The 23503-nt window shown below is 42.5% G+C and overlaps 1 protein-coding gene across 2 annotated transcripts in view; it reads left to right on the top strand.

Moving 5' to 3' along the window:
* The window catches only part of DOCK7 (dedicator of cytokinesis 7), an 81590-nt gene that overhangs the window by 636 nt on the left and 57451 nt on the right, over window positions 1-23503 (top strand). For both annotated transcript variants that reach the window (XM_042819475.1, XM_042819474.1), the window contains exons 2-11: window positions 11392-11567; window positions 11725-11793; window positions 14201-14330; window positions 14437-14649; window positions 15056-15141; window positions 16776-16842; window positions 18015-18164; window positions 20107-20187; window positions 21708-21873; window positions 22543-22685. In XM_042819475.1, coding sequence (XP_042675409.1) covers window positions 11729-11793; window positions 14201-14330; window positions 14437-14649; window positions 15056-15141; window positions 16776-16842; window positions 18015-18164; window positions 20107-20187; window positions 21708-21873; window positions 22543-22685 — 1101 coding nt within the window. In that variant the 5' untranslated portion in view covers window positions 11392-11567; window positions 11725-11728. The remainder of the gene's footprint in view (window positions 1-11391; window positions 11568-11724; window positions 11794-14200; window positions 14331-14436; window positions 14650-15055; window positions 15142-16775; window positions 16843-18014; window positions 18165-20106; window positions 20188-21707; window positions 21874-22542; window positions 22686-23503) is intronic.

Here is a 23503-nt window from a genome sequence, read left to right as displayed (position 1 = left end):
CCTCAGGAATGTGTATTTATTTATGTGTTCACAGTCCACTTCTAAGAGTGGTTGAAATGTAGGCCACGTTTTCAGGAACACCCTTTCTGAAATCAGATTTTCTTGCACGGACTCTCAGTAACCTTCAAATTTTATTCAGTGTGGTGGTACAAATTTCAGGAGTTCAACAAACTTTTTCAGGCTGGAGCTGTATTTTGGAAGTGTTCCTTTGATTTGGATTATTGCCCTGGGTCATAGAGTTTCTTCAGCAGCCGTCAACTTAGAAAACAAATACTGTAGGATCTTGCTTTCTTCAAAGAGGTTTAGATTGGTTCTGGCAGTGCTGGAAATATGCCCTGAATTTTCAGAGTCCTCCTCTTGATCTGGAGTAATGTCCTGTGTGGTATTGTTGGTTCATATGCTTCTCTGCACCCCATGCAGTGATAAGCTTTCTTATGCAGAGCACAGATGCGTCCTTAGGGCTGGTACCATCTCAAACAGGATCTTAGAGACTAAATTGACCCCTACCTTAAAAAGAATGATTTGCTGCAGGCTGAAAGTTCATCTTTAAAGAGATACGGCTGTGCTAGAATTGCTGGGAACTGGCATTTGTGTCATTTTCCTGTACATCAGCTGTGTAAGTACTGGGAGAGAAGAGGGCTGGTTTGGTCAGCTGTGTGCATGGCCTTATTGCTGAGTGAGCACAAAGGAGGGAGGGGTTATGAGAACGGCGTCTCCAGGGATAATGCCTTATTGTAGCAATCTCTGTAGAGATGTGGGATGATAATGCAAAACCTTGATGTGGTGGTTCTGTACCATCTTTAGCACCCAGTAGTTAGGTGGAGGGGAGGCAGCCCTGTTATTAGTGGCACGGACTGGATGGAGCACTTGGGGTCATGCCCCCACTTCCCTGCTGCGATGGATAGCTGAGGATTGATGTCTGCTTTTGAAGAGCCCATTGGATGTCCATCCCTCAGCTTTCTGTGCCTCGCTTGTCTCACATGATTTCATTCAGGAACAAGTTGGGTGAATTGCCCTTGTGCTCCCCTTTGCTTTCATGAAGTAAGATCTCTTTGGCGTACCTTGCCAAGCTGTTCTTCAGCCAGACATGTATGTGATAACTATTTTTCATTGGTTGCCCATATGAATCATCTCTTCCACTTTTTGTTTCTGCATCTAAGGTTTTTTCGGCCTACTGTCATAAAGAGGAGCTACAGAAAAGAAGGGGACCAACTCTTTAGCAGGCTCTGTTGTGACAGAGCAAGGGGAAATGGTTTTGAGCTTGAAGAAGGTGGATTTAGATTAGATATAAAGGAAAAGTCTTTTACAGTGAGGGTAGTGAGGCACTTAGAACAGGCTGCCCAATGGGGTGGTGGATGCCCTGTCTCTGGAGACTTTCAGAGTGAGGCTGGATCAGGCCCTGGGCAACATGACCTAGCTGTGCTGTCCCTGTGCATTGCAGAGCAGTTGGACTGGATGACCTTCAGAGGTCCCTTCTAGCTCTAAGGATTCTATGATACTAAGTGTACGCGCTCAAAGCTTCACTCCTGTCAACCTGCACATGCAATTCATAATACAGGATCAGATTTGTTGGGCACCGTCTTGTCATCTCTGTCTTTACTTCTTGGTCTCTCATTATCCTGTTGCTGGTGTGGTTTTTTTGGTAGATCTACGTGAGCATCTCTAAAATCCTAGATAAGGTCATGCTAACTGGAAGCAGGCTCTGAGCCTTTCCCTCAAAATGCGTTGCGTGACGCTTGATGCGATTAGCTGCTAGTTTGTCATCCTAAATTCTGTGCTGAGCAGAGATGCTTTTAGAAGAATGATTAACGTGGTGTTTTATAGGAGATAGTCTGTGTGTTTAGGCAAGTCATGAGTCTGTCCTGAGGCTGCATCACATGGCAGAGGTTTTGCTTATAAGGAATTTTGGGTTAGTTTTTCTCCCTTAAGCATCCCTCAGAATCTGCTGTTCCTGTCTGTTCTGTTTGGTAGTGAAGGGGAAACATGACTTCTTTCAGTTGGAATAGTTGTTTGCTGTGGAGAAGTTCAAAAGTTTATCTGTCATATTACTATTATGGTGCAGAAATGGAAGGCCCTGAATCTGTGTGGCAGTGCTGTGTAGCTGTGCTGGTGTGAAAGCCTGAAGTAGGATTCCTGGTGTGGATTTCCATATTTTACTAATTCTTTGATTGAATTTCATGTGATTATCTCCACAATGGCAGCAAGTTGTATTGCTGAAGGTGCAGCATGGACCTGGAGGACTTCTAATGATAAAGCACTCTCCTATTCAGTGCATCTTACTCCTCACACAGCTAGTTAGGATCCAGAGGAGGTCACAAAGCTGATCCTCTGTTGTCTGCTGCCAACAGCAGCTGCTTCTGGGAACTCCTCTGTAAGTCTCATGATATCTGGTCTGATGTAGACATCCTTTAGCAGAAATCTATGCTTTTGTGAAAGAGTAGCCTCAGTGCTGAGCCATTGCTTCTCAGTGGCTGCAGCCAGGGCAGGAACTTCTTGCACTTGACGCATTTGCATGTGGTTGAACCCAAGAGTAGTGCAAGAGATGTCAGCTGAATTTTAGCAAGTCTGTTTGCTTCTGCTTCATGAGCAACAGCCAAAATGCTGCCAGAACTGTTTCTAATTTTGTATCTGGTGATGCTGGGGAGGAAGAAGGCACTGCTTTCAACTGGCTGCACAAGTGTTTGTGGTTTATTATTGTCAACTTCCGCCCTTCTGCCACTTCAGGAGCAGCTGATTTTAATGGTGTGTTCCCCAAACCACAGTGCAGGCCCAAAGCCATCAGAAGCCTTTCCTGTGTACCCTGTTGTGCTGGATGGCTCTCCTCACACGGTGCAGCCTTTGCAGCACGGAGCTTTTATTTTTGAAATCCAGAACAGAAGGCACTGATGGTTTGTTGCTGAGAAAAAGGAGCCTGTAAGGTCCTAGTGAGATGAAGGAGCTTTTCTTTTTTGAAGCTACATTTGCAAGTCACTGGTAAATAGAGCATGTGTTTGCACCTTGCCATTGGGTTTGGGCCTGTACACCACAGGTGGTGCCCTCAGCTTTGTGCATTTATTTGGTGCTCCCTGGTGGGAACCTGTACTTCTCCCACTGAACAGCTGCTTCAGATGACCAGTGGGGCTGAATTCTCCTTTCACACGGAGGGTGGTGAGGCACTGGAACAGGTTGCCCAAGGAGGCTGTGGATGCCCCATCCCTGCAGGCATCCAAGGCCAGGCTGGATGTGGCTCTGGGCAGCCTGGGCTGCTGGTTGGTGACCTGCACACAGCAGGGGGTTGGAACTGATGAGCGTTGTGCTCCTTTTCAACCCAGGCCATTCTGTGATTCTATGAAAACAGAGAGCTCTCACTTCCTTTCAGAGAATTCCCAGCAGCATGCGACATTTACTTTGTTTATTTGATGAACTGGACTGTTTACTATGCTCTATTATAATGCCTTCTGACTAACCACTTTCTTTTCTATTTAAGTTTGGTTTTTTTCTGTTGAGCTTCTCCTCGTGCTATGGTGCTCATTAACTGTCTGCTGACCCTGTAATTGCTGCCAAGCACTGTGGTGTGGCAGAGCACTGCAGTAGTTGTACCTGGACGAAGCCGGGTTGTTGGGCAGCAGAGGGATTGCCATTAGTGCTGCTGAAGTGACTGAGAGGTTTCTCCACTGCCTGATGTGCATGGCTGGCTTTACTGGCTGCCTGTTGTGCCCATTTGGCTTCAGAAGAGCAGAGTTCAGGTTTGGATCAGTTTTGTCCCCATGTTTGTGGGCCTTTAGTGTGAGCAGACAATGCTACTGAAGGACAGTATTGCATAGCTGAACACTGCTATGAGGAGGAGCGCTGTTATCAGAGATGATAATTAGTTTGGGAATGAAAGGGTGTGGATTCTTGGACATGATGTGATCTGACCACATCTGCTTTCAGTGCTCCATTTTCTTCATGTAAAATAAAGGTGCTGACATTTATGTATCTTTGTAAGGCACTACCAGCTTTATGGGCATTATGAGGGCTAATTGAAGCTTTGTCTTGGATTTATTGGATGTCACGCTTTTGTTCTTTGTGTTCAGAGATAGTATCTAATTATTAAATAAGAGAATATAGGTTCCTTTATATATTTCCATTGTTTATTTTAGCATTGCTTAAAAGAAGAGGAAAAGATAATTTATGCAAATGAATGGAAAACACTGCAAGGGAGAACCTGACAATAAAAATGTAGGATAGAAAAGGGCGTTTTGAAGTGTTCAGAGCCAAGTAATTTTATCACCAAAATTACTAAAATGAAAAGGAAAATGAGCCAAGTCTTAATGCTCTCTCAAAGCTGATTAAGGCTTAATAGTGAGTCCCATTATATGGATTTCCTGGAGGTTGTGCCCTGCCTGCCTGGATGGTCTGTCCTCATCAGCCAGGAGAGGATGGGAGAGGCATCCACATCCTCTTCCCCTCCTCCTCCCATCAGGGGCTGCTCATGGTTGACTTTGCTCTAGTGAGCAGCTCAGAGTGCTGTGTACCAGTTATGAAATCAGTAGAACCCTGCTGCAGAGATCAAGCTTTTTATACATGAAGTTGGTGAGTCTGGGAGTCACTGAATGGTCAGTGAGTCTCATTTGTCTGCAATAATTTAAACAGTTTATATGTCGGCAGAGATAACTGATCTTAGCAAAATACTGAGTAAATTCTCTTACTTAACAGAAGCATTCCTGACAGGCCTGCTAATAAATAGTCAGCATCTAAAAATGCAATTAAATCCAGGAATAAAACACAGAAGCAAACTGATGTTCCGTGGAAATGCTGATAATGCCCTCCATCGCAAAAGCATTCTTAATATTGGATTCAAATTACAAAGGAATTTTTTCCTATCCCTGTTGGTGTGCTTGCAGTGCCCTTCCCACAGGAGCTGTCATGGTCCCAGCAGGCAGCAGAGGGCTGAGTTATGTGCTTAATCCGTGCTGTGGATGAGTGGCCCACTGGTAGTTGAGATGTGACAGAGCCAGGTGCTCTCCATGCAGAAGCACATGCATGCACGTGGCTGCTGCAGCTTGGTTTGTGCAGAGCCTTTGCAAACCCTGAGGGTCGGGAGGGATCCATCTCTGCTGCTCTGATGTATTGTTTCTGCCCAAAGTGGGAAGCTGTGATTTTTCTGGTCAGACTATTTGATTTTTTAATCTCTTTAACAGTAGAGAGCTTTGATGTTTTCTTTGTCTCGGTTTCGGCACTCTCAGTTTCAGTGCGGTTAATCAGAGGGTCTCCATCTCTTTAGATCACTCTCAGCTCAGCACCCGTGTTTCCTTTATCAAAGTCTTTCTGGTTTTGAAGTTTCTTGTGGTGAAATTACATGACTCTGAGTCATCAAAGAGGATTCTTCTTACTCATCCTCGGAGGCACAACTTGTAGCTTCCTGCATTTCGTAAGAAATTGCTTTAATATTCTCAGATAACAAATTAGTTACCGATTAATAATTCCATACCCATAGTGGCTCCTTGCATTAACAGCCAGTTATAACAGCAAATAACCTAGTTCTGTTCGTACAGAAAACCTCCCATGGCTTTGTGACTGGGTGTTACGTGCTGTACATATGCATGCATCTTGAAATGCAACGACAGGGGCGCTTCTTAGAATATGTGAGCCTTAGAATTTGGATTCGATGACTGTTCCTGGAGTAAGCACTAAGGTGAAATAAAATATCTGAACGCTGAGTCCTTTCTGTGGCCCACCAGATGTGCTGACTCCCGCAGCTCTCTGCCATCCCAGCGTCCCTGTGAGAGTGGCTGCCATGAGGACAGGCCATCTGCCTTCCTGCTGCTGGGAGGGACGTGCCAGGGTGCCCTACAGACCCAGAGATAGCTGAGAGAAGGCTGAGGCTCAGCTTTGAAATGCTAATCTGTTTCTTCTGTCCTTCCAAGATGTAGTCCAGGGAGGCAGTGGGTGGGAAGTTGGTATTAATTTAGAATTTGAAGCTTTAGCACAATCTGTTACACTTTTAGCACATTAGGAACTGTTTAATATTTAAGGCGGTATTGAAGTTAAGATGGAACTTCGTCCTACTTTCAAAATTGGCAAGAAATATCACCCGGATTTTGAAAAAGTGCCTCGCTGCCAATTAAAAATAACAATCAGGATCCTCCCTAATCCTCCTGATGAGGAGCTCTGCAAGGTTAATTTTTCAAGGTCCCTATCGTGGCTGCACAGGGAGATTTACTCCCACACAGGAGTCACAACCCTGCAGTCTTTGTCACTGTGATTTTCACAAGGCCCAGAGTTGTACCGTGATCCTCAACAACAAATGCAAAGAGCGAGTCTCTCCCTTCGGGGATTTTAGATAACATAAACATTTAAAAAGCTGCTGTGATCCCTCATGGGAATCAGCATCTTGAGAGGACAGGGAGGAGGAAATGAGAAGGAAATGGTGATTTTCGTGGCTGTGCTGATGTATGCTAGCAGGAAATCTGTGGAATCCTAGCTTGTAGGTCTGTGTTGCTTAGGGCACGTGTCCCTCCAGAGTACTTGTGGTGCTCTGTACTGTGTGTGAGCTAGGCAACAAACTTTCAAATGGATCTAGAAATATCCCCTCTGCACAGCTGCTTGTGGAGGGAGAGGACAGATTAAAGTCCTATAGGCAAAAGTCAGAATGCCTGTGGATGTCAGGGCATGCAGCAGTGACGTACACTGGGTGTTCTCTGTGTTCAAAGTCAGTGTCTGTGAGATGGAGATAATAATTGTCCCTTTTCCTGCCCTCTTTGCTGCTGTGATCCCTTATTGGGCTTCTGTACACTGCCCAAAACAACAGACCTTTACATTTTAGATACTAGTTTAGATTAATGAATTGCTTCATGAAGGAAGCAAACTGGGGCAGGAGGTTGTTCAGACAAGGGCACGTAATGATGGGTAATGAATGGTATCCTAATTAAATCCGTCTTTGGTCATTTCTTAAACCTGATGGAGAAGTGGATCTATGGAGAGCATACCCACTGCCTGTTCACGGCTGTGATAGCGAGGCAGCCCCTCTGTCCCTGGAATTGCCTTGTGCACATTTCTGATTGCTCTGCTCTCTCCATGTGCACCAGCTGCTGCTGACCCCATCCCTGCCACTTGTACAAGGCCAACACCACGGTGTGCCTCTGCCCTTTGCTTTCTAGTTTTGCTTCCTTGATGGGGTAGAACAGGCTGTGGGCGTTGCAGTGTGGTGCCCTGTGTGCAGCATTCCTCCTGCGTCAGCCCTTTGCCCCTGCAGCTCATGGGTGAGCTGCTTGGCTGAAGCAAGAGAGAGTTTTTGCTGTCTCCACGGGGCTATACCTTGTCCTTCAGCTGATGTTCATGCCCCTGTTGCCAGATTTGAGCAGATGCTTCTTCTGTAACTGATGATGATGATACAGGTGCTCAGAAAAGGAAATAAATAGGATGGAGAGACATTTTGGCTAGTGGTGCACTAAAACTACAGCAAAATACTGTGTTTACTGTCTAGAAAAGGACAAAGTCGATAAGAAACGAAAGTTTATTTTCGGGCTTTTAAGAGGATATAACAGTGAAGAATAACACAGCCTTAAAGAAGAAAGCTTGACTGTCCCTGTTTCAGGAGAGTTATAAACCTGTGAAATAGGGTTTTGTAATGCAACGTCTGAGAGCCATAACTGCAGCAGCACAGATGCACCTATGGATTACATGTGCTAAAGAGCTTGTATAAGGCAAATCGATGAGGATGGCATCTTGGTTAAGCTGACTGAGTGTGGATCCATGGTCAGATTAAGGATGTATGCAGAATCATGACTTGCAAGCGGTGTTTGATTCGGCGTGAATGGATTGTTTAAAAAATGGGTGTCCTGTTGGATTTGTTCTGTACTGTCAGTTCATTGGTGTGTTGTACCTGGTGGTTATGTTGGTAAGGGAGCAGACTGTGCCCCACTTACTCATGCTGAGGATCCTCTTTCTCCCTGTTAATTTCTGTCACCTCAGAAGAGCCCTTCCTTAGTGAGGTGGCAGTGTTTGCCATAGGATCAAGACTGAGCAAAAACTGTGTTGAGGAATTACCTGAAAGACTGTCCAAAAATTGATCTTCAGTTACAGGTTGTACAAAATTGACAGGTTTATTCTATAAGAGCAGTAGTCACAATGCTGAGAGTAGGCTTTCCTTCTTGTGCATTCACTGTTAGTTTAAACCATCCCCTAGTCCTAGCTGGGGATATGATGAGAGCCTGTGCACACATTCAGTTTCTGGAGGGCCTTACTAATGACTATGAAGATGCCTCATCAGCAGTTCTTTAAGGGCAGAACTCCAGTGTTTCCTTCCTGGGTTTCATTAGTGTGTTGGTAGGCGGACTGCACATTTGCAGATACTTGACTGAGATTGTCTCCATGCAGCTGGAAGCCCAAAGATGAAAAACAATCTCCATACGTGGAGGAAGCACCTCTCCTGCTTCCTAGGAGCTGTCAGCACAAGTGGAAAAGGCATTTCCTGGCAGCAGTGGGAAGGCTGTGTGCCTCTGTCAGGATGCTGCTCTCTCTGACCCATCAGCACACAGTGCTGTGGAAGAGGACAGCGTTACAACTCTTCACATGTTCCCCACATTTCTGCAACAGAGATTTCTAAACCTCCCCACGTGCAGCTGACAGTGGCATGTGCTGCTGGTGTGATGATCTGGAGATCAGCTGGACGTCAGGGTGATGCGTGAGGTTAAAGACCAAAGTCCTGCCGACTAAGAAGAACCGCAGTCCTCATAGGCTGTGGCAGTCAGCTGCTGAGCTCCTTGTTTTTCTGGATGCTGTGTGGAGGCAAGCAGGGGCTGGGGATGAGATAAAACAGGTTCTGCTCCTCTGTCAGCAACAAGGCCAGGGTGGTGAGATTGGATAACCTGCTCTTCATCTGAACTCATCCAATTCTTTCAGTGCACGCTACATCTGACGGATTTGTTGGAAAAGTTCTGGTGGCTGAGGCTTTGGCCAGTTTGCAGATACAAAAACAGCCCCTTGTGTGTTGATTTTGTTCTTGGTCTCATCTGGTGCTCTGGAGGGATGCAGGAGTGTGAAGCTGGAGCGGAGAGGTGGCTCAGCTCAAAGGCTGTGATGCCATTTGGGTTCACTTACCTTTTGGTGCACCTCTTCCTTCCTATCTCCTCCTCCTCTTTCATCACTTCTGCCCCCACAAATATCTAAGGCTTAAAATAATGTGCTTGCCTTTTATCTGCCAATAGTCTGATGTGAAGTAGTTCCTCTTCGTAGCCATGAATTTATGTTTGGCCTGTTTACTCAGGTGCTAGACAGTATTTCTGGCTGCACAGATGGCGAGTCTAATACAGGCTTCTGGGTCTGACTTTTATGTGTGTTTACATCTTCATGGTACAATAGTTATCTGAAGAGACAAACTGGAACATTGGGAAGCGTTAACCTTGGGCCAAATGCTGAGGTGTGTGAAGGGCTTGGAGGTGCCCAGAGCACAGATGGAGCCTGCGCAGCCCCGCAGCACTGCTGTCCTGGGGGAGCATTGGCTGCTAGGGTCTTCTTTCATCAAACACATCATCATGCTGCGGTTGGGCAAGTGAGATTTGAGACGTGGAGTGCTGTGAGGTGGGAATGGTGGTGCGGCTGTGGCAGGCCCTGCTCAGTCCTGCGTGCTCCCATTTGCTTTAACGCAGCAGCTCTCCTGAAAAAAGCCTGGACTTCTAGCAATTCCTCAACAGTGCACTGTGACACCGTGCTGTGAGTTTTGTCAGTCCTCCAGTGCCAAGCAGAGCCAGTCTATCTACATTTAAGAAACAGATAGTGTGAGGTGGTGACATGTTGGCTGCTGTGTGGGAAAGAGCAGTGACGCATTCTTGCTGTGAGTTTTGCTGTGGCAAAAGCAGTTAACACTTCTGTTTTTTCGAAAGTTCTGCTAATCCCACAGCTCCACTCCATTTCCAAGTAAAGGACTAGAAGGGGAAAAAAATCGTAGAACCATAGAATGGCCTGGGTTGCAAAGGATCACAGTGCTCATCTCGTTCCAACCCCCTGCTGTGTGCAGGGTCACCAACCAGCAGACCAGGCTGCCCAGAGCCACGTCCAGCCTGCAGGGATGGAGCATCCACAAAAAGGTCCCAGGGTTGGAGTTAAATACATGAAATTAATTTCTGCTTTTTTCGTAAGTTGCAGAGCTTAGTACTGAGATTCTGGACATGCGTTGTTCTATTTATTTTTTTTTTGTGTGTGTGTGTTGTGGTTCAGATTCTCAGCTGGCATGAAGTCATCTGGTCTAACTCACCTGGCTTTACTGGCACTGTGCCGTCTTCCTGCTGAAGGTTTGGCCTTCTGTGTTTGAAGAAAATTGCAGTATTCATCGAGGTTGGCTGTGGCAAGAGTGATTCTTTCAGTACTGCTGTGCCAGCCAAGTCTTTGCCTTGAATAAAAAGTCCGTTTATTTCAGAACTTTTTGGCAGCTTAAGTTTAAAAAGTAGACTTTTTCGGTTGGGGTAACAAGGCTTTAGAGAAACGTGCTTAAAATTTGAGTACTGAGTGTTCTTATTAAAATAACCTCCAATAAAAGATAACTTCCTTGTCCCGCAGAAGTCATCTGGGTGTCTGGAAAGAGCAGCAGGAGAAAAACTGCTGAATTTTAATCTGCTTTTGTGATTCATATGAAGCCTCTCTGGGGTGTGCTGGGGAATTGTAGGAAACGTGTCAGTTGCTGCAGAAGTGGGTTCCTCAACATGTGTTCTTAACGTTTCATTGTCTTAATACCTGTTTATATGCAGCCTCATAGTATGGTGATCTCATATCAGAATATATATGTACTTATATAATATGCATATGTTAAAATACACAGTTATGCAATTGCTAGCTTATGCATTTAAAAGGAAGGGCCCTTTTAGCTCACTTTTTTGCATTATGGTGGGAACAGTGCTTCCAGTGAAACCTACTGCTCCTCTGCATGGGTGACTGTTCAGTCATTCCCTGTGCTTCATGGGAAAGCTCTGTGCCCTCAAAAGATGCTTTTTAAGGATCTGTATTGGTTGGAGCAGAGTTGCTTTGGGTTGGGCTGTGTAATCTGGGCCCCAAAGGTCCCCAGTATCAGAAGAGATTGTTCAGTGTGCAGAGAAATGTTGTGTTGTGTGTTCCCTGGAAAAGTCACTTAATTTGAAATAGCTTTAGTCTTCTGGGCTCTATGACTTCATGTGCTGCTGGTAAATCAGCCCATGCTTTGAATTCCTGTCCGCAGGCTGTGTGAAGTGTGAGAGGGTTTGGTTTTTTTGCATTTTCAATCAGGATGAAGGTCCCTTTTGTGATCAGACCAGCAACTGAAAAAAAAAAAATAAAAAAAAATCCAAAGTCATTTACATGGCAAGTAAAATGTAATGCCTGGTTTAGAAGCAAAATGATGGATTGGTTTCTTTTCTTTGTCCTTGTTTTAAGACCCTTCCTTTGCTTGCCTTCCCACAGGTGCCGCTTACAGAAGCAGTGGACCCGGTTGATTTGGAGGATTACCTTATCACACACCCCATTGCAGTCGAGTCTGGCCCCTTGAGAGACTTGCTCGAGTTTCCTCCCGATGACATTGAGGTTGTGTACACCCCCCGAGAATGTCGGACGCTTGTGTCAGCTGTTCCTGAAGAGAGGTAGGAGGAGGCAGGGGAGCACCTTGCCCAAGGGAGTCAGTTGTTCTGCATTTGAAAATCTGCAAGGGTGAAGTCTGGAATTCTTGTCTGTAATGTGCCTGAAGTGAAAGTCTGCACGTCTGCCACTCTAAAGATGTTGTTCTTTATTCTTTTACAGTGAGATGGACCCTCACGTGAGGGACTGTGTGAGAAGTTACACGGAAGACTGGGCAATTGTGAACAGAAAGTGAGTTCCCTGTGACGTTTGTCAGCTTGATTTCATATTTCAGGTTTTTTTCAGGGTGACTAGCAGCTATGAGGAAGCTCGAAAATGGTTTTCCTGGTTACTGCTTTCGTGTGCCTTGGCTTTTATTTGCCTCGCTGCGCTGAACTGATGCTTTGTTTTTAACTGAAATGATGCTTTTTGTTTTGAAAATTAGATCTCATGGACATCAAAACCCCTTAGGGCATTTTTGAAAATCTAGGTCATTTTCATCAACTGCAGCTCCTTTAAAATATTGGGGAATGTAAAATTACTTTAGGGATTTAAACTGTCAGCATTTGCTCCCTTTCATACATTTTTAGTGCTTCCTATAAGATGTAAGGTTTACGTATGCAGATGCAAGCACCTTAAGGTGCAACATTCTGCAACATTTGTTTGTTCACAAAGAAACGTTTGGAAGGAGCACAGTTTAAACAAATGCCTGTTAGTGTTTGAGCTGTCACAGTCTTTACAAAGTGAGCTAACTGTTTAGAGAATATGCACCAATTTATACAAATTAGCTGGGAAGTTTCTAAGTAGCTTTACTTTGAACATACTCTCTCAGATGATTGAAGGTCTGATGACTTCAGAAGCTACTGTCGAGGAATAAGTGATCCATGTGATGTGCATCACCTTAAAATGACTTGACTACAGCTACAGCTCTGCCCTTGTAGTAGTTGCTACAATTCACTGGTTTAATGTTGTCCAGAGCACTGCTCCAGAGGATGCTGAAGATATGCTTTGCAGTGCTAAGATGACCTAATAAAAATGTGGTTTGTAACCTCTTAGCGAAAAAAAAAAAAAGGAAACTTGAGAGAGGATGTTTTATTAACTCCCAGCCATTGTGGGCAGAGCCAGGACTGCACAATAGGCTTGGGTAGTGTGACCCAGTCAGCAAGCATACCTCGCAGCTTCTCAGTGACTTTTAGTGGAATCTCTAACACCTGGCTGTGTTTCCTACACTGCATTGGTTGGAAACAGTAAAGCTTTCTGTCCTGTGCAGATGTGGTCAGTGCCAAGGAAGGCATGCAGCTAAAGGCATTAGAGTTGTCTGAGTGGGGCGAGGCTGTGCTGAGTGACTGCTGAGCTGCAGCCCAAGCCTTGCTCCTTTGGAAGAGGAGAGGCAGTTCCATAAGCATCCCTAGCAGTTTTTGCTGTGATAAAATCACAGCAGTGCACTGCATAGAAACAAGAAGGTTGTTGTAGCAAAACAGGAGCCCAAAAGCACGGCTGGAAAGAATTGAATTGTTTTTCAAGTAAGGTCGTCTTGTCTGCCAGATCAGGAATCTGTTACTGGATGATGGTAGCTGGTTTCTCTTGGTCTTTCTTACTGGATGGTTACAAGTGGTTGGCCAGATTTGGGGGTACAACATCCTGATCATCGAGCTTCAGAAGAGCTTGACTTCTGCCGTGCTATTCTTCTTTCTCCTCCACGCCAGGGGAAATAGTCTTTATTTCAATCTTTCTCTATGGTTCTTCATTACCAAAATATATTTGGGGACAGTGAAATCTGTCCATTAGGTGAATAGTTTAATGGTATTCAGACTGAATATATGCCTTTGCTTTCCTCTTCTTTCACCTTCTATTCATTACTCACTGCTTGCACATCTGTGTGCCTGCCATGTCTGTTTAGCTTTCTGTAGTAACTGTAGAAGCAGGGCAGGATATAAGCAATTGATTGTAGGTTCAACCCCAGCACTACTTTGGAAATTGACTTCGTTTAACTTAAGTCAGACTGACTGAGTTTGTTTTGTAAAGAGGCTATGGCTCAGGCCATATGTGTGTGAATGCAGACACAGTGCCATTTGGTATCCTAAAATTTGTTAGTCAAAGAGATGTGATCTTGTTAGCAACAGCAAACAGATTGTTTACTAGCAAGTGCTCTTGAGCTCTGGAATGCTCTGTAGGACCCAGTTTATAAAGATGCTCTGGGAAGATGCTCATTTTAGTTGAAGTCAGAAACTCAAATGTTTTCCAGCATACTCAGAACCTCAGTGCTGCTTGCAGTCCAGCCTAGTGCTGGTGCTTTGGTTTGCATGGTGTTAATATTGTCTGCTCCCAGCCAATTCCTGCTCCTACAGAACCACTGGCCTTCCATCTTCTCCTTATTGTCCTGTCTTAAGCTTGGCATCACAATTGCTCATTTTATGATGCCCTTAATTGGGCATTGATAATAATTCCTTGGACATCACCCAGCGTTTCTTTAGAGTTGAACAAAGTCACACTGTAGTACTGGTTGTTGGATTATTACACAGCTACAGTGGGTACACAGAGAGCAATTCATGCTTTGAGATGATCCGCACTGCTAATACTGCGTTTGTTCTGTAATTCTGCTTCTGGGTTTGGGATCAAAAATAATGCTAAAAGTGCTCTTGAAATGCTTTGTTTTCAGGTATCACAAACTGGGGACTGGATTTAATCCCAACACTTTAGACAAACAGAAGGAGAGGCAAAAGGGGCTCCCCAAACAGGTCTTTGAGTCTGATGAAGCTCCAGATGGCAACAGTTACCACGATGAACAAGTAAAGTACCTTTCAAAACTTGCCACCTAAAACCTAATGTAGAGTTGCATTTTAAAAGTGCAATCCCTTTCCCACTGTAAGTTGCTTTCAATTTGTTGAATCTCAGGATGACCTTAAGCGGCGCTCAATGTCGATTGACGATACTCCTCGGGGCAGCTGGGCTTGCAGTATTTTTGATCTGAAGAACTCCCTTCCAGATGCCCTTCTCCCAAACCTGCTGGACCGAACCCCCAATGAAGAGATTGACCACCACAATGAAGATCAGAGGAAGTCCAATAGGCATAAGGAGCTTTTTGCACTACACCCGGCTCCAGATGAGGTATTTTTATATGTATGGGGGTGAGATTAAAAAAGTGGAGGATATAGAGAATGTGAAATCTGTCAGTCTGCCAATGATTCAAAGAGTCGAGATCATCTCTGTTAAATTTCCATGAGAACCTTAGCTGGTTTGCAGGAGTTGAGAGTTTTTTGGTATGTTACATACATGCTGCTTTCTGAAGATTCGTTTTCCCTTATGGGTATCTGATCACTGTAATGTAGAAACATTAGAGGGATTTAATTTAGTGTGGTAGAGGCTGCTGCTGCATACATCACATTGGTAAACCTTGGGTTAGATTGATGCTAGTGTCTTAGAAGGAAAAAGCACCACGTGTACTTGTGTCATAGTGGTATTAGTGGTTTGTACAAGTGTTGTCTCTAAACTGCTGTTCCTGTGTACATTTCAGGAGGAGCCTATAGAACGACTTAGCATTCCTGAAGTACCCAAAGAGCACTTTGGCCAAAGACTCCTGGTGAAGTGTTTGTCTCTTAAGTAAGTATCACTCCAACAAAGAGCTACACTATAGAAATTGAGAATTTAAGTCTGTTACATCCAGATGCTTCTGGGATAACTCTGCCATCTTGTTTAATATCCTTAAAACATTGTAACTTTGATTTGGTCATGGGCTTAAAGGTTAATTCTCTAAAGTGCAACATATGCAGTAATGTGCATCAGATGATTTTATCTTTGAGACTTCCTTTGTATTGGTCTGACATAGAAGATTTTCACTCTACTTGGCTTTTTTTGCATTCTTTTTCAGCCAATCTGTAGTTAAACCTGTCCCATATTGCTAGCATACATCTTGGCTGTGCTTGTGTAGGGCTCTGCAATTGGCCAGCCATTGGTATTCAGCTCTGTAACAAGGATATGTAAGTGGGGCAAGAAAAACAAATTAAAAGTGCTTGAGCCTTAAAAACATAAGGTTAACACTTTACAGTGTTAGAAAATCAAAGATTCGTCGAAGTTTAGGCTCAACAACCTTGACTGTGTCCCTTTAAGAGTGAAGGCTTTATATACTTAGCAAGCATTAACTGAAGGAATAGAAACCTGTTAAACAAGTTTAATGAAGTGGAGCTCCTGAATGTAGGGTTACCTGCAGCTGGTTCATTGCCTATAACTCTTCTCTAATAACACAAGGTAAAATTTTACTGTTATTCCCTTGGAGAAATAAAGTACAAAACTGATTTTCCACACTGCTGTATTCATCTTCTGTGTCCTCAGTTAGGTCAACCCTTCTTATTAGAGAGCCCCAGTTAGACTACACTGCAGCTCATAACTGAGATATATGTGTGGGACATATCTCCTGCTTGTAGAGTAATCCAGGACCTAATATAGCCGTAGAGATGAACTGATTTTGCAGCCTTTTATGAACTGGAACAACATAATATGCAGTAGCAGTGGAGCTTCCTCTCCAAAGGATGGTGTCTGTAGCACAAATAAGTTAAATTCTGGAAATTTATGATTTCTGCTATTTGAGCTGACTCTAAATTTATATCTAATCTGCCCAAACACATGCTTGTTTGTGTACCACAGTAATCTCTGAAACTTTATTTATCATTTTAATAGCTAGCATCCAAGGTTGTGCTGTCTTAATGACACAAGAAGCGTGTAATCTCTTCCCCAGGGGATTTTTCAGTCTAATGAGAAATGTGGGTAAAAGAGAAAGATTACTTTTCAGTGTAAAATTACATCAGCAGGCTCCTTTTCAAGTTAATCTCACTTTTGTTTTAGAACTAGAGAAAATACCTGTTTGATGATACAGCCCTATATGTTGTTCTGCCTGATGGCAGAAAGGGTTCCAGCCTGCAGAGCTCTGAACACAAGGTGCTGGGGGATGCTGCTGCGGATTCAACATTAGTTGCATAGGTTGACTGTGCAGGCAGAATTGCATTTCAGTCTTAATTTTGTATAGGAGCGAGGACAGGTGAGGAGTGGGGGGGAAAAGGGGAGTGAGACCTCCCTCTTTTCAACACAGGAAGCCTTTAGGTTGGCTCTGCTGCTCCTGATATCTGAACTAACAGTGCTTGGTGGTCGCTTTACCCAGGCAGGATTTGGGAAGTGTGTACATTGTTGTTTTTTGGTACAAAATGCAAGTCATTTGATTCTATATGTTTCTTTCTTTCAAGGTTTGAGATAGAAATTGAGCCCATTTTTGCAAGTTTGGCTTTGTATGATGTTAAAGAAAAGAAAAAGGTATGTTTCTTATTACTTTACATTTCAGCCCGGGTGTTACAGATTGTGTTATAAAACAGAGGGGTTTCTTTCTGAAAGCAGACACTTCAGGAGGACAGTGAGATACAAGTGGTTGAAAGAGCGATGAGGGCATTTCATCATGAACTTCCTTATGTGTTCTCCTTCTGCTTAGCAAAGCAGTTGAAGTATAACTACTTTTCTAAAAATATTATTTAATATGTGAGTGCCTGAAATCAGCATATATATATTTTCCAATCTTGGCTTTCAGAAGTCTTCTCCCCGGAGAGAATTTAATCTCAATAAAAGGTTTCAGTTATTTAAGTTTTTATGACTTTCTTTTTCTTTTCTTTGAGATTCAGCAGGCTGTGTGTCCAAGTAACGTTCTAATAATGCACAAGAAAATTATATGTGCTAAAATTGAAACAAAACTCAGCAGTCTTCAGTGTCTGAGCTCTAGGAGATACAAAATCCATTTATTCCCTATTTATGTTCTATCTTTAATATTTAAAGAGTCTCTTAGTTTTCCTAATTCAAGATATTAGCAATAGCAGAGAGAAAAATGTTAAAAATATGCATTTTGACATTTATCTCTTTGAGAGTTGAATTTAATGCATTGAGTTTTAAGTTGTGTAGATGAGAACATGTGGAATATTATGTGAACTTTGTTTAATATTTAAATCACATTTCATAAGCCAATTTTATCATTTCATTACTCCATTTTTTCCCTTCTCTTAGTCAGTTCTTTAGTGACCTCTGGTGTTGATAACCAGCTCACATTCCTTTTGGCCTTGAACGAAGCCTTGATGCTGTAGAGGATTTGGTGTTTCAGTGTGAAGATCTCTCTGTCTCCTGCAGGATGATCTCCTCCAGAAGATCATTTTCTATTTTAATATTTTGATATTTCAATTCAGGTAGCAGTTGTTTCCTAATCCTGTGATTGGAACTGCATATCTTACAGGAGGAAGACAAAACTTATATTAACTTTCTCTTCTTCTTTTCTCTTTTCCTACTGTCCCGCTCTTATGCCATACTTATCTTTTCATGCATGGATTAGAAACGAGATGCTGTAGGTATTTTTTTTTCACTTGTGTCTTGAATTACCCGTGATGTTGGTGAGGATTTCACAGACAATAGGAAGAACTGATGCTGACTCTGCCCAACTTCTTCCTCAGATTTCAGAAAATTTCTACTTTGATTTAAACTCCGAACAAATGAAGGGAATGCTCCGTCCACATGTCCCCCCTGCTGCTATATCCACGCTGGCCAGGTCTGCCATCTTTTCAATCACCTATCCCTCTCAAGATGTGTTTCTGGTAATAAAGGTAAGAAATGCTTGAGAAATTTTAATTACTGTTGTCACTTCTATTTATATTAAAGTAAAACCAAGTGTGGGTCACTGCCCAACTTGTTGCTTACACTTGCAAAGCAGTATTTTGTTCTCAGAATTATAAACATTGGAACAACACATTTTTGTTTTCTTTCAAATCCTCTCACTTAGCACATAGAGTTCCTTTATAACAGGAGCAGTTCAGTGGAGGTATACATTATTATTATTGAAAAAGAGCAGAAACTGCATAGCTTTGCTTGATACAGGGCAGCTTTCTGGAATCTGACCTTGGTTTTCAGGTGAAATGACATGCAGCCTTCTTAAAATGATGGAGAAATGAATCATTTAAAAATATATCTCAATCAGAATCTCCTTTGAGAAAGGTATATGCCCTGAAGTCAGATTTTGAAATATCTTTACAGATTTGAATTGCTGGGAAAGTGTGATCCATAACTGAAATTAAATACAACATTGGTCACTCTTGGAATAAAGTATACAAAGATTGAAGTTTTCTCTTTTTTTTTTCATTTGTTTGAAAGAGCACAGAAATGCTATGAGGTCAGACTGGCATTTGAATTTGTCTCTGCATAAATATTATCCTACCCTAATGAGGATTTTGATGCATACTTTCAGTTCACAGACAGTGGATACTTTGCTTTCTAGCAGCGTTTTTTGATGAGTTTGTACAAGTTCTTCTTGAACTGCATCTTACATGAAGTGTAAGCTTTTGAAGGTGAAGTAAGACTTTCTAGCGTGACAGAAAATTCCCAGATGAGAAAAAAGCTGTCAGTGTTTCAGGGAATAATTTGATTTCCTTTTTTTTTTTTATCTCTAAATTTCTTCTAAAAATCATGTCTTACACACATGATTTTCTGATTTTCACAAGATAGGAGGTTGAGATAACCCTGTGTTTCTGAAATGGAGATCTGTCCAAAAGAGCTTGTGACTGCACATCAGTGCTTGTAAAACCAGTGATCCAAGAGGAGCTGGTAGTGATTTACTTAAGTGATTTTTTGATTTGATGATGAAAAAGATAAAGTCAAGGATAAAGAAGACAGATGCATGGTGTGCTTATCCAGGTGAATTTTTGCATGGGACTTCTTGTTATTTACTGTGAATCCTGTTTTTGTACAGCTACTATTGCTGGCATTAACTCATTAGAGAGTGTAAGAAACGAAAGGAAGTGGTCTTGTTCTTTATATTGTGTGGCTTTTTGTGCCTCTAGTGATTGATGAGTGCAAATGGCACTTCTTGAGTGTGGGAGAGCATTAAGGCTGCTGTAGTCTAACAATAACAATAACATGTGCACAGTAGCAAGCATGGAATGCAGTGCCAGGATGCTTCTAAAAAGAAGCAGTCTGCATGCTTGTGCTAGGGAAGGAATGTCTATCAAAAGCTGGGTTTCTTGCTAAGTGGGCACTGACTTATTCAGAGGCTTCAGAAGAAAATATGTACTCTTTGGCTGCTATAATTCGTTATTTGATTTGAAAACACATTGATTTAGAATGGTGTGTCTTAACACAGTGTGTCTTAACACAATGGAAGTGACCTTCTTGTGATGCTGCAGGAGTTCCTTAATAAGGAAACCCAAAATAAGAACAGTCTTTTGTAAATGATGATGGTGGTGACAGTGCAGGCTGTCTGTGAGACCTGAAAAATGAGCTGAAAGTGGCTCTAGAACTATAGAACTGTACTAAACTGAAGTGAACTGGTATATGTTCCTTCTGAAACTGTATTTTACTCTTCTGATTTAATTATAGCTGGAAATGTGGGAACTTAATGGCTCTAACAGATTGAGTGCAGTGGTTGTTCCTGACACACAAAGGGAAATCAAGCTTCAACTCTTCAGAAAGAATGTTTTTGTTTCCTCGTGTTTGTTTAATTTAACAGTGCTTGCTGGATACATGTTCTTATAATGGTTCATTTTCCCTTCTCAGCTTGAAAAAGTATTACAGCAGGGAGATATTGGTGAATGTGCTGAGCCTTACATGATTTTTAAAGAATCCGATGCAGCAAAGGTAAGATTTTCTTACATGTTTTGATTAAATTTGGCTATGAGCATTTTAAGGTATTTTCTTGCTAACAAATTGCACGCTGTCACATTGTTTTCTTTCACCTTGATCTCAAGGGTCATTGATGTTGCTCCTATTTTAAAAAGATCCATTTTTAATTAAGGAACTTGTCAAATTCTGAAAGGTAGCGAAGAGTCAAGGACCCTTGAATCTCGATGCCACACAGGGAAAGAGTAGTTAAAGGTCATCAGTTTTTGTAGGTGACAGAGGAGATGTGTGGTTACCATCAAGCTCAGTCATCTGTAATTCTGTGTCCCAAAGGATCAGCTCTGTGCTTTTAGCTTGGTCAGGTGGTTTAGATGTCTTTGTGGTTTAGGCAGGTTTAGATGTGAATGTGCAGCAAGATTTCAACTTGTCTGCTGCTGCTCTCCATCATAGTACCTCTCCCTTGCTCTAGAAGGGTTATAAACTGATAAAATACAGTAACAGGAGATTCTCCATCAAATCTGGTTTTGAGTCGCACTGCAGTTCTGATTGTTTTTCCGCTGTTTTCTCTTGATTTTTCTTTTTGTTAATATTCTAAAGGTCCATAGTCAACAGCAGGGTAAAGCTTTTGTTCTTACACATAGTAAGGGTAGATAAGAAAATCTGTATTTTAGTATTCTATTTTTTTCATTAACATTCCTTTAATTCTTTGGCAGTTTGGGCATTGTCTTCTAAAATGCAGTGGATAGCCTGGGCTAGCCCTGAAACACTAAAAAAGCTGTGCCTTGCTAAAGTTCTAACCTGTCTTTAGCTGAAGAAGCTGTGTCACTGCACCACACTGAAAAAAACATTTATCTTTCACCTGAGGTATTCAGCAAACAGAAATTAAAACCTTTCAGTTTCCTGTGTTTGACAAGTTGGAATGTGCCTACATGAAATTTAGGCTTTGCATTTGCAGGGAATGTAGGTGAAAAGGTGATGAAGGTCTCCTTCGCAGCGAGGTGCATGGGCACGTGCTGAACTACAAGAGTGCAAGTAGCACAGCTTACTGTTATTGAGCTCTCTGTCAGTGGATTTTTTTTAACAAATTGAAGCAAAAAGTTGCTTCTTAAAATGCAGAATTGTGGCAGTCATTTCATATCCCTTTTTCTTAGTGGCATGAATACGGTACTGCTTAGTTGAGGACTATTCTCTGCTTCCCATTTGGCTCCAGGTGATCTGGGTGCCTGCTGCATGAAATCATGTTAAGAGAGGTCATTTCAGACTTCATAGAGTAAAATTTGGTTTTTTTTGGAAGGGTGGTGGGCCAGATGAGCTCACAGGGATTGTGCAGGCTATGGAGGAAGCTGAAGAGCACAGAGTCAGCTGCTCTGGATGTCAGGTTGTCCTGTACCTGGCGCTGTTGGTTGGATTGCAGTTCTGTGAAGCAGAAGCCTGCATAATGCATAGTGATGCCATTGTTACGTAGAGATTTTGTGAAATGAACCTTTGTTTCTGTACCTCTGTTTTTAACACTCTTGGGTTTAATCTTTTCTTCGCAGAATAAGGAAAAGCTGGAAAAACTGAAATGCCAGGCAGAACAGTTTTGCCAAAGACTGGGCAAATATCGGATGCCTTTTGCGTGGACAGCCATTCATTTAATGAACATCGTGAGCAGTGCTGGAAGTTTGGAAAGAGATTCCACAGAAGTAGAAGTTGGCACAGGAGGTAAAGTGTGTGGCATCTGTATAAGTGAGCGTGGACAAATCCAGAGTGTCAGGAAGTCTTGATTTACACCCTGTGTCTGCCATTGCTCCTTTAATCCCGTTTCTCCCCCTGCCCTAGGCCTTCCGGTAGTCTCAGGTCATGGTTGAAATGAAACAGAGAAGTCCATGGTAACAAATGGATTTATCTTCCAAGGATTTTACAAGCAAACCATCTGTTATATTATTTAAAACCAGGCTTCTAAGTGTGAGAGTGTTACAGGCTGATGAACATTTTCCAAAGGAGTGGATTAATCTTTGCAAACCACACAGCTCATCTGAAACTGCTCTTCAGCATCCCCAAAACTGCCAACTTCATCATCTTTCAGAGCAAGGGAAACACATAAATCTCCACACGATAAAGACTTTTATAATAGCAGTAAGGCACTGGGGTGAGGTTGCTGTGAGAGGAGCAGAAGTAGTTGGCTGTGCTTCATAGCCTCCTGATGCCTCAGGAGTGTGATTGTCTTAGCATAACCACCTCTTCTATCACGCTTATTGCATAATTTCCAAAGGCGGCAGCTATCTTCTTGTGTAGAAAATCCTGCTTGGAACAAAGGTAGGCTCTTGGACAGTTGTTTTTTTTCTTTTTTTTTTTTTTAATTACTCTCCCTTTCTATTCTGTTTTTTGAAGAACGCAAAGGCTCGTGGTCAGAGAGAAGGAATTCCAGTATCGTTGGGCGGCGTTCGTTAGAGAGAACCACAAGCGGTGATGAGGCTTGCAATTTGACCAGTTTTAGACCAGCTACTCTGACAGTGACAAACTTTTTTAAGCAGGTATTGTATGAAACCATCTAAGCAAAAAGTGGCTTCTTGTACAGAGTGATTGGATCATGAGGAATCAGTTAAGATCTGAATAAGTTCTTAGTGATACTTTCAGTATGTAATGTCTGTTCCCTCATCGTGGCATATCTTTGAGCAGCATACTGTGAGTTTATTAGATTGTGTGCTCATCCTGCCACCAGCAGGTCTGCAGTTGAAAGGTGGATTCTTTCAGGAAGTGTACTGTGAGTAATTTACATTACAGAACTTGAAACTATTCACTGTTTTTGCTTGAAGAGTGAATCATCATTATGGCACAGTGAGTTACCCGCTCTAATAGAAATGGTCCAGAAGAATGACCAGAAGAATGTTGGTGTGTTTTGCTCCAGATCTACTGTGTGCTGGGAAAATCACTGTTTGGCCTTTTGGTAAACATATTTAGCAAAATGTTCTTAAAAGCAAGTGCACAAAAGCTGAGGATAACTTTTTGGGTTAGTATGTCACAAAAAGTATTCCAGGTAGTCCTTAGTCCAAGAGTTGCATAGCCTCTGTCCTGATGCTTGCTTGATGCTGTTGGTTTCATTGCATGACAGAGAATCCTTTCCAGTCCCATTGGAGGGCTCAGAAACAGGTTCATGAATGTAATTTGCAGTCGGCACATCCAGTGATGCCCAAAACATCAGAACATTTCTCATGCTTCTTTGCTGATTGGCAGTTCTTCTTAACCAGAGCTTGGGATTTTCCTGAAAAACAGTAGAAAATGTGATTAAACAGAATAAAATCTGTAGTGAAGCTTAGAAAATGGTTTCAGTTCATTAATTTTCCCTAAGGTT

This window comes from Centrocercus urophasianus, unplaced genomic scaffold (assembly GCF_019232065.1).
Source record: "Centrocercus urophasianus isolate 14NV4802_14NV808 unplaced genomic scaffold, USGS_Curo_1.0 seq_18, whole genome shotgun sequence".
NCBI lineage: Eukaryota > Metazoa > Chordata > Aves > Galliformes > Phasianidae > Centrocercus > Centrocercus urophasianus.
The sequence above is the reverse complement of the archived record's forward strand: the minus strand, read 5'-3'. Positions and strand labels throughout refer to the sequence as shown.